The sequence below is a fragment of the Lipotes vexillifer genome, unplaced genomic scaffold (assembly GCF_000442215.2).
Source record: "Lipotes vexillifer unplaced genomic scaffold, Lipotes_vexillifer_v1.1 scaffold433, whole genome shotgun sequence".
Classification (NCBI taxonomy): Eukaryota; Metazoa; Chordata; class Mammalia; order Artiodactyla; family Lipotidae; genus Lipotes; species Lipotes vexillifer.
Genome location: NW_006774285.1, coordinates 260,744 through 271,684, shown reverse-complemented (window position 1 = coordinate 271,684; position 10,941 = coordinate 260,744). Strand labels below are relative to the sequence as shown.

The following is a 10,941-nucleotide window of genomic DNA, read 5'->3' as shown; positions in this document are numbered from 1 at the left end:
GGAAAGAGTCCAAACCACATGAGTGGCGTGTCTTCTAAGGTCTTGATGTTTGTAGGCCTCAGAGCCTTGGCATTCTGTTTCACAGCCTTCCTTCCAAAGTGTGCTGACGTAACTAAAGTGGTATTTGATGGGCTTCCCCCTCTCCTTTGCTCCTAACTTCATGAGTAGCTTCTTGGTGCCCCTGTAACTAGAGGTCATTCTGGGCTGAGGCAGGGCAAAACCTGTTTCTATATGGGAAGATAGTGGACAAAAAGGTCCACCTCTTGCGTAGCTGTCATTTTTCTCCTCTCTCTCTGGTTACTGCCAAATAAGGTTTCTTCTCTGATATCAGTTTATTTCAAAAACAGCTCAGATGGTTAGCTTTCTCTCCTTTCTCCGCCCTTTCTCCTTCCTGCTTGTGGCTCTGCTTATGACCCTGTGACCCACCCTTACAAAGATGCCAGGCAGAGTGTGCGGTCAGGAAAGCCCCACCACGGGGCCATCGTAGGGTAAAGAGGCCCAGTTCCATCCTGGAGCCTGGACACGATCCGAGACAAGCAAAGGTGAATTTTTAACTTGAAGAATGGAGGCTCTAAAAATGTGGGGGGGAGACAGTGAGGGAGATGGCAGTCTAGCTGAATGTCCATTATCTGGGTCTGAGCTTCTGTGACCTCTAATTTTAGGACACACCTTTCTTATCCTAGACAAACACGGACTCTTCACTGGGAAAGCACCTCTGAGCAGTGTCTGGGTCTGGCTGCCTTGCTGTGGCTAGAAGAGATGAGATAAGCCCTAGGGGAGGAAGGAAGCTGAGGATGCTGGGCAGAGAGAGCCTAGGCCCAGAGGGGGAAGGAGCAGACAGACTTGCCTCCTGTCTTGTCGCTAAGACTGATGCAAGTTTGAAAATTCTAGAAACGTAGGCCCTCCTGAAGCCTTCCGTTCAGGCACTGTAGTACTCGGCTGGTGTTTGCTGTACCACCCGGAATGCTTCCCGACGCGTAGACCTGGAGGTGGCGTGGTGGAGTAGTCAGGGAGCTGGGATTGAGTTTAGGAGAACTCAGCTTCCTCTGAGCGCCTCCGTATGTAACCATGGGCCGTCTGTAAGGTGAGGCTCGCATTCCTCATCTGTGTACGGCAAGTTTTAAAGGTCCCTTACAGGTCTGGACCAGGCTCAGCTGTTAGCAATTCACATCTCTTTTATAAACTGTATGACAGTTGGATGCAAGTTGAGTCGTATTCATTCTTTCACCAAATACTAAGGGCCTACAACATGCAAAGCCCCCTGACGGGACCCTTGGTGGGCTCAGCTCCTCCACGCAGACGGTTGCCCTGCCTTCTGTTGGAAGCTGGCGGGTCCTTTCAGCTCTTCTGTTAACAGCCCTCTTGCTCACCAGTGCCCCCGCCCCCAGGAAGCTTTTCCGGATCAGGTTAGAAATACTGGAGGCCTCTGTCATCCATCCTCTCTCTTGCTAGTCCCTTTCCATCAGGGTTATGCTTCTCTCATCCCACCAACATTATTTTCTTTTGTACCTTAAAAAAATTACACAGTTAAGCAGGAATACATTTTCCTTGTAAAAGCATTTTAACAAAATCGATAAAGGGAAACTTCTCTTGACAATTCCCCAGCCTCCCAACTTAATTGATGAAGAAACTCAGCCATCCTAAAGAGGAAGAGATGCAGGCTAAGGTATGGATGGGAATGAGGTCTAGAAGCTTCCAAAGCCTAAACAATTGCCATTAGGATCAACCTGTAGATGTGAGCATTGACCTCTTTAATGACCAAACTGGACCTCAGAGACTGTTCTGGTACTGGGAGCCAGAAGCAGCAACTCCAGGCCTGTCTGCTTTTCCCAACCCCCGCCCCCGCGACAGGAGCTTGACTTTATGAAGCTGGTGTGTCCTGCCGCCTGAGATAAAAGTCAGGTAGTCCCAAGTTCAGGTAATGGAGGTTGCACAGGACAGGATGATTATAAAATCTGAAAAGAGGAAATGGGCAGAAGGTGCCTTTGATGCCTGGCCAATGTTCCTGATTACAAAAGCAAAATTGTAGCAGGCAGTAATTGTAGCACCCAGGTCCAAGGCCTGGGTGAAGGTCTCTAAGTGGAATCAGAGAAGTGAGAGATTACTGCGGCAGAGCTGGGCTGGGAAACAGGAGACAGTAAAGAATTGCTTGCAAATGCGCACACCCCAAGAGGAGGAGACGCCACGGATAAAATAAGACCAGCATTAAGTTCGGAGCTCAGTTGAGCCCTGGAATGCCCTTTGTGAGGAGGTAATGAGATCACATGGCCTCCTTCATGGGAAGGAGGCAGGCTGAGAACTGGAAGAGCTTGTTCAGTGGGGTTTGGAGGGCTGAGCCCAGGAGGGAAGTGACCGTGGATAATTGAGCTGTCCCAGACTGTGCCTTGTGGAACACGGGCATTCAGAGGCGCTGTGACGACTGCCAAGGGAGAATCAGTCAGAAGGGGCTTTGTCCCTTCCAGGAATAAGGAGGGATTTTACCATTGCAGAGGCAGTAATAAAAACAACTACCATTTTAACGAGTACCTACCGAGTGTCGGGCTCTGGGCTAGGCGCTTATGGCCATTATATCCGGTCTTCATGATAATCAGGAGGCATTTTTTTTTTTTTTATCCCATTCTGAAGATGAGGAGTATGAGGCTCAGGAAAGCTAAGTAACAACCTGCCCCAGGTCACACAGGTAAATGATGGAGTCAGGAAATGTACGTAAGGTCTGTTTGGGGAGGGAAGGGAAAAATCAGAACAAGTAAGTTTAAGGAGGACGACAGAGACATAGAGAACAGACACAAGAGCGTGAAATACAACACACACCACTAAAGACATACATCGTTACATAGGTGTTTAACATGTGTGTGCAAAGCGGAGTTCTCAGCCAGAGTGGCCTGGACACTATGAGCCAGTCCTCTTAATCTGCTTCTCATAGCAGCATCTGGAACGGGGTGTCGCATCTCCTGGCCTTTTAGGAACATGCAAATAACCAATCCTTAAGCTCACCGACTTTCTAGGAACGCTCCCCAGCCACACCCACCCCGAATCCTGCAAGCCCATTTCTCTTGGCCCTCTCCTAGTGTCACTGAGAGGACGGGTGGCCGATGTAGAAATCATGTTTGCATCTTTGTTACTGGGGCACCTTGCATCCCAAGGAGGCAGATGCATTTAGATCTGTTTTCTTCTCAGGAGCCCTCTTCCCAGCTGAAAATTCCCTGGAGGAGGGGGCAGAGACAGCCCCAGTGTTACACCCCGGGGAGACTAACACTGCCTTGCTAGGTAATGAACGGCACCCTGGTTCAATGGCCTTTCCTTGGCTTTTGCTTTTAATCTGGGAATATGTACTTGAGAAACTCTCATTGTAAAAGAAACCATACAGAAGTATAGTGAGCATGATTTTCATGCCACAAATATGACTATACAAGAAATACCATGGTACTTTATTATTTTTTTAATTGAATTAAACCTGACTTCAAGGTCCTATCCCACTAGGTCAATGGAAATTTGTTTTCGTGGGAACTCCCCTCACAGAGCAGCCAAACTGAAATAGCTAAGGGACATCTCTGATACTTGTTCACTCTGGTCTCCACAGATATGCCCGTTGTCCGAGCACAATCCAGGTAGGCACAGAATCTTTGCTAGGGTCCAGCCTCCTGGGGTCCACCCCTTTGGGGGCACAGGCTGTAGCTTCCGACAACTTGGCACATCTCCAGGCTCCTCCCCACCACCCTCAAGATTCCAGGAACTCTGACCACCTGCGCCGCTCGCCACCCCCACCCCCACCCCCACCCCCAAGCCGCCTCTCCTTTCTGCCTTGAGGACACTCACATTTCCTCAATGAGTTCAGTCTTTCATGAAAAGTCAGGAAGATAGGTCTTTAGCAACATTTGCTTTTGGCCAGTGCCCCTGAGGCAAGGAAATAGATGGCGAGCCTCTCTTCTTGGAACGGGAGGAGGGAAAAGACAGGAACAATGTATAAATGGCTGCCATTCTTTTTTAGTCTTCCACAGCAGCACAAAATGAAACTCAAGTTAATATCTCCACATATTAGCCTATGATCGAAGTACTCAAGGCAAAACACCAAAGTCTCTTCACCATTTCCTCTGTAATTCCTCTCCCAAAGCCACGGTTGTCAGGATTTGGTGTGCATTGTGCTGTCTTTGTAGGTATTTGGTTGTAGACATTCAATATTTAATTTTAAAACCTATGTAGCAGGCACTGGAGGGGCAGTGGAGGTCTGTCAAGGCTGGGGGAGAGAGGGAGGGATGTACGCAGACAACTGAAACACGCTGGGGTGAGTACGGGACTGGGGAAATACAGTGTACTAAGGGTGGCCCAGATGAGGGCCTCCAACCCACCCTGACAGAGCAGCAGGCACCAACGTGTTTGGGGACATGAAACAAGGTGTTTCTGGAGCGTGGGTTGCCAGGGGAAGAGGTATTGACAGGGATGGTAAGCCGTGAGGCGGGCCGTGAAGGCATCGGAGCAGGCAGGGTCTTTTAAGCTGTGTTTAAAAGTGCAGACTTCACTCTAAGAGCTCTGAGGAGCCTTTTCAGTGCTTAGGAGTGACACGCCCAAATTAGCATCTTAGACCACTCTGGCTTCAGTATAGGGAACTGGGGAGTGGGTTGACCCCAGTTAAGCGGTTATTTCAGTAAATTGGGATAGCAATGATGGTGGCCTGTGTCAGAGTAGCCGTGGTGGGAATGGCAGAAAGAGGACAAGTAAGAGAAATGTTTAGGAGATAGAATTGTTAGAATTTGGTGATTGGCTGGTGGTGGTAGCGGTGGGGCGTGAAGGAGATCAGAGGACAGGAGGAAGATAACATCTGACTTGGGTAATAGGTGGATGGTGGTTCAGGTCCCTCAAACAGGGAACACTGGAGGAACAGTTTTGAGGGATACAATGATTAGTTCAATTTTGAACACGCTGAGTTTGAGGCGTCTCATTTAAGGTTCTTCAGGCAGAAACATCCAGGCCCCTCCTGGGGTCTGGAACTCAAGAGAGGTCTGGGCTGCACATAAGTAATTAACCACCTCTACGTGGAAACCAAAGCCATGGGATTGGCCGGGGTCACCGGGGGGACCGTGGAAAGTGAAAAGAGAAGAGGGCCTAAGACATTCCTGGAAGTTACCACCAATATTTCGGGGACTTGTGTTTGGGCCTCTATGCTTTAGGCATGTATAATTAGGAAGGCAGATTTTCTTGATTATGAATTGGGGGAACGTATCATGTTTTCGAAGTCAAATGGAGATTGTTCTTAATTTTTATTTTTTTAATTTTATCCTACTTCTTTCCATTTCCTCTGATCTTCTGCTCTCAGCTGTGTAATCCTGGGCATGTTACTTAACTGTTCAGTGCCTCAGTTTCCTCTTTTTTTTTTTGGAGGGGGGGTACACGGGCCTCTCACTGCCAGCTCCATCCCCAATAGGTAAGGCCTTTTCCAGCCCCCACCTCTTTTTTAAGGTTGTGCTTCTGTTTTACCTTGTTGTTTCATTTACATTTTTTTTTTTTTTTTTTTTGGGGTACACGGGCCTCTCACTGCCGTGGCCTCTCCCGTTGCGGAGCACGGGCTCCGGACGCGCAGGCTCAGCGGCCACGGCTCACGGGCCCAGCCGCTCCACGGCACGTGGGACCCTCCCGGACCGGGGCACGAACCCGTGTCCCCTGCATCGGCAGGCGGACTCTCAACCAGCGCGCCACCAGGGAAGCCCTCCTCTTTTTAAAAATGGAGACAATTATAGGGTTGTTATGAGGATAAGAAGAGGTAACACACAAAAGCGCTTCGAACACTCACTGACCCACCATATTTACTCTACCAATAAATGTACACTCTCATCAGCAGCAGCAGCATTAGCATGGACAGTGGTGGGTTTGCTATGTGTTTCGTTTGGAGTTGCGTAACTCCAGAGGGCGGAGTCAGAGCTGGGTTCTAATCTTGTGTGACCTTAATTTCTCTGAGCCTCAAGCTTCTTCCTCTTCTTTAAGTGGGGATGAGCACACCTACCTCATAATGAGATAACACAGGCTCTGGCATATATGCCAAAGGCATTTACTAATGGTTCACTTCCTCCTCTTCCTTCTTCCATAGTACTTAGTTCAGGACCACGGAAGTCTGGTGACTCTGCACCACGTTTCTTCCCCTCTATCTCAGCACCCTACCGTGTGGCACTACAGTACAGTACACGTTGGTCCCCGCGCGAAGGCCTGGGGGCAGCGTGGTGCTTAAGTATTTGAAAATCCTTCTCTAAAGACTACCCTTCTCCAAAGTGACTTTCCCCATCTCCACTGAGCCTCTGGTTAGTGAGAGGCATCTTGGAGTTATCTTGAGAAAGCTGGACCATGGGTAGGATATGGGAGCACGCAAAGCAGTGGGCCTCCGTGGCTGCTCCTGAAGGGAGGTCTCACATCTTTTGTTCTGCTGGAGCAGCTGACTCCTGACTTCTCACCACACCGGCCTGTCCTCTGCAGTCACCAGGGAGATCCTTCTCAAACACAGACCTGTGGTCCCTGCTCTTCTAACTGCCCCTCCCAACCCTCAGCGCAGGCCGTGTCCTCTGCCAGGAGCGTACCCTCCCCCCTGGTTGTGGGTCCACTGCGTGAACACATACCTATTTAGTGCCCAAGGAAGCACTGAGGTCACTCTGCCCTCCTGCATGGGATTGTTGGTCCCCCTCCTCAGGCCCTCCCCCAGGGCCTTGAATGAACCTGCATTGTAACATCACAGTACGCAGTGTTTGCACGCTCGTCTTCTGAGCTTTAAAGGCAAGGAGACTGTCTTATTCATTGTTGTCTCCTCGTTGCATTGAACAGTGCCTGGCACCAAGAGGGCCTTCAGTGTTGGTAGAAGGAAGAAATGAATGGGCAGACGGACAGGCTAATGGAGCTTGTTGAGATGGGGGCTACAGCTTCACTGGAGCCCCCAACCTCATGCCCCAGCCCATTTCTGGGGGATCACCACCAGACTAATAGTCCTTAATTTCTGGGAGCGAGAATGGCTGCCCCTCCCATCTCATCACCCCCTGCCCAAAGATGTTTATTCACAAGGATACAGTCCAAGGTGCGGTAGTGCATGTGTACTGAGAACCTACTGTGTTTGAGGGACTGCGGTGATACAGTGACAGGAAATAGCCTGAAAGTGCTTTCAAAAAGTGGCCGTGCTTTCATTTCTTTTCTTTTCTTTTTTTGGCTGCGTTGGGTCTTCGTTGCTGTGCGCGGGCTTTCTCTAGTTGCAGAGAGCGGGGGCTACTCTTTGTTGTGGTGCGTGGGCTTCTCATTGTGGTGGTTTCTCTTGTTGCGGAGCACGGGATCTAGGCGCGCAGGCTTCAGTAGTTGTGGCTCGCGGGCTCTAGAGCGCAGGCTCAGTAGTTGTGGCGCACGGGCTTCGTTGCTCCACGGCATGTGGGATCTTCCTGGACCAGGGCTCGAACCCGTGTCCCCTGTGTTGGCAGGCGGATTCTTTTTTTTTTTTTTTAAATAAACTTATTTATTTATTTATTTATTTATTTATGTGGCTGTGTCGGGTCTTCGTTGCTGTGCACAGGCTTTCTCTAGTTGCAGGGAGCGTTGTGGTGCACACGGGCTTCTCATTGCGGTGGCGCCTCCCGTTGCGGAGCACGGGCTCCAGGCATGCAGGCCTCAGTAGTTGAGGCACGCGGGCTTCAGTAGTTGTGGAGCACGGGCTCAGTTGCTCCGTGGCATGTGGGATCCTCCCGGACCAGGGCTCAAACCCGTGTCCCCTGCATTGGCAGGCGGATTCTCAACCACCGCGCCCCACCAGGGAAGTCCTGGCAGGCGGATTCTTAACCACTGCGCCACCAGGGAAGCCCTGACTGTGCTTTTAAGTCCATCATTGACATTATCATGTTCATAAACATCTTCATAAATTCAAAATTCTCTCTGGTTGCTCTGATGGTTCTTTCTGGAAGTCCTTTAGTCTAACAGCAGTAGCCAGGGAATCGTGGGCAGCTCCCTAGCAGGAAGTTCCCTTTCTTGCCAGAATACACTGGGTTTCCACCATGTGGGAACCCCTGGCCCATAGGATTATCCTTTGTCACAGCACTCTAGGAAAATTAGATTCAAGGGGGTATTAGCAGCACTCTGAAGGAGAAGGGCAGCCTCATCCCTCTGATGAGGGGCCCTCTGGTCTCTGTTAGCATGTATAAGGCCCACTTCCCCTTAGTCGTTGCTCAGCACCAGCCGGGCTAGAGGCTCAGGGTCTCGGACTGGACCTGCCATACCCTCAGAGCAGGTGGGCTGAGCAGGCCGCATCATTGCTGAGGACAGGACAGAGTCCTAGGAATTGTGCTATTCAAGGCTTACCTCTTAGCCAAGCCTCATCCCTAAATAGTTTTCCTCCCTATCAGCACCCTGCTTAATCCCAGGATAAGCAAAGGGGGATGTTGAGAAGAGCAAGATGGCACCAAGTGAGAAGACGCAAGCCACAGGAGAGATGGGAATCTCCATGGCAACAGCTGCCGAGGAGACAGGAGGCTCCAGCAGCACCCAGCAGCGCCCTGGGGGAGCAAGGAGGGAAGCAGGAATTTGAAGGCACTGATGTAGGCTCGAAGCCTGGGATTTCTGGAGCAGAATTAGGAGGTGAGACAGGCTGGGGCCAGGAGAAGAGCCCTTTGCAGCTGACCAGTTTGGAAAAGCAGGGCTTGAGGATTGTTGGAACGGCTTTGCAGCAGGCTCTTCATTTACACACCCCTTGCTCCTATCTGCCCCCACCTCCATGTGTCCTTGGCCCCGGCACCCCTGAAATGACAGCTGGTGGCTTCCAGCTTACCATGAGGCCATCTGATAAGAAGGCCCCCTCTTTCGTGGCACCAGGAGACCCGCCAGGTACCTGTGAGACCAGTGGGGACATGCGTGGCTCTCCCAGCTGTGGCTTCTGCTCCCTAGAGCCCCCTAATCTGTCTCTCCCTCTCTCTCTGCAGTCCCACCCCCTGTACCTGTGCAACGCCAGTGACGACGACAATCTGGAGCCTGGATTCATCAGCATTGTCAAGCTGGAGAGCCCCCAGCGGGCCCCCCGCCCCTGCCTGTCACTGGCCAGCAAGGTAGATTCGCGCTTGAGCCCCGCACACCCTGAACCCCTGTGCGCCCAGCTCCGGGCTGTGAGAGGTCCTGTGCTCTTTGTCTGCTTGTTTCCTGAGAGTGATGTGCTCAATTCAGGTTTTTATAACCCATGACTGGTCTGAGAGACGTGGAAATTCAGGCCACTGTCGTCTCCCCACCAACCATGTGCCAGCAGAACGTTTTGGCTGTCATCTAGAGCATGTGCCCCATCCTAGCTCTTCCGCCATCACCTGGAAATTCCCACACCCCTTCCCCTGCCTAGCATCAGAGCAAAGAGGGGGTCAGCTGGAGGGCTTTTGCATCTTTCAGAAATATTCACTGAGCACCATGCAAGAAGAGTGGAAACAGAAGCCATTAAGACACTCTTCCTCCGAGATCGCAAACCGGCAGCCCCACACTTCCTCGGGGCACCTTTGGCTGGAGCCGGCAGCAGCTGCCACCTTCCCACTGTCATGGGCTTTCTGGTTTGCCGCGCTCCGCACTGGCCTGCTGCCTCATAGAGCTTGTAAACATTTGCATTCGTGACCCCTGCTTTAGCATTAGTTAACTATTTTCTTTGTGCTCATCATGTGCCAGGTGGGACATGGGATAGATACTTCTTATATATTAATTCTCATTTACTTTTCACAACAATCAGGAAAACTAGATATTGTTATTCTCTGTTTGACCTATAAGACAAATGAGGATCAGAAAGCTTAAGTAACTTGCCAGGCTGACAGAGATAGGAAGGGGCAGAGCTGAGATTTGAACCGAGCCTTGTCCACTTCTCAAACCTGAGCTTTTAACCTCTGTGCTCTGTTACCTCCCATTCTGGCTGGAAAAACTGAACATACGTGAAAAGAGTCTCGTGGTGACCCAAGCCAGAGTGTGGTTAGATTGTGGGTGGCACGGTCAGGCAGACTTGGGGGAGGGGGTCCTGCTCCCAGGGGTGGTGAGAGAGGAGGGTGACAGTCCCGCCCTATGCGCTTGCTCCTTGAACTCTGGCCCAGGGGATTTGTGATCCTCCCGAGGGCTGTTTCCTGGGCCATGAGTCTCAAGGAAACAGCCTGGGTTCTTACGTGATCCCCCAGGGGGCAGGGACTCGGGCAGGACTCAGAATGTGGTGCCCACAGATAGGGGAAGATGTTCTCCCAGCCTGGTGCTATTGCAGAAGGGGCCCTGGGGAGGTGGGGGGTGGGGTCCAGGACACACCTGAGGAGCTGGAGGGTGTGGTGTCCCTGCAGGACGGTAAGTGTCCTACTGGCGGCAGCATTTTGTTAGGCTGAAGCTACCCTACCTCTGACTATTTCATTTCCATTGCTTGACAAAATATGGGTAAATGTCATTCATTTATTCATTTGGTAGGTGAGTGCCCAGTGTTAGGTAGGTAAGTATGAGTTAGAGAGAGGGGAGGGAGACAGACAGATGGAGGAGGACGAGTTCTGAGTGCTCTGCTGTCCCTCTGAAGCAGCCTATGATTTCACATGCATGTGGGCACTCGGCAACCCGCCGGGATGTGTCCACATAGGAGGTTTTCTTCTCGCCCCTAGAGGACCACTCTCCTGTAGGAGAAATGAGCCATGTGAACAGACACTGGGTGACAAGGAACATGTGGTCAGTGCTCTTTGAGGTACTTAATTAACCTTGCTGGGCCTTTGTTTCCACTACCATAAAACGGGACTTTTATTTCCTACCCCAGTGATCATTGTGAGGATGAAAATAGTGTACATCAGGTGCCCAAATAGTCCCTGAGCTAAATGAAACACAAAGTCAAAAACCCATAAGGAGTTCAGAAGAAGCACCTTGGCTGCTGCCCTGTGACCTGTTTTCTTTCTGAGGTCACTGCCTGAGCTTCCCGTGCCCACCCCCACCCCCGCCCCCTGCAGCACACTC

At 51.1% G+C, this 10,941-nt stretch overlaps 1 protein-coding gene across 3 annotated transcripts in view; it reads left to right on the top strand.

Annotated features, from left to right (window-relative positions):
• RNF43 (ring finger protein 43) overlaps positions 1 to 10,941 on the top strand; it is a 62,909-nt gene that overhangs the window by 38,026 nt on the left and 13,942 nt on the right. For 2 of the 3 annotated variants that reach the window (XM_007449057.1, XM_007449059.1), the window contains one exon: positions 8,928 to 9,050. The exons of the other annotated variant lie outside the window; for it this stretch is intronic. In XM_007449057.1, the coding sequence (XP_007449119.1) occupies positions 8,928 to 9,050 (123 nt within the window). The remainder of the gene's footprint in view (positions 1 to 8,927; positions 9,051 to 10,941) is intronic. 3 annotated transcript variants of the gene reach the window in all.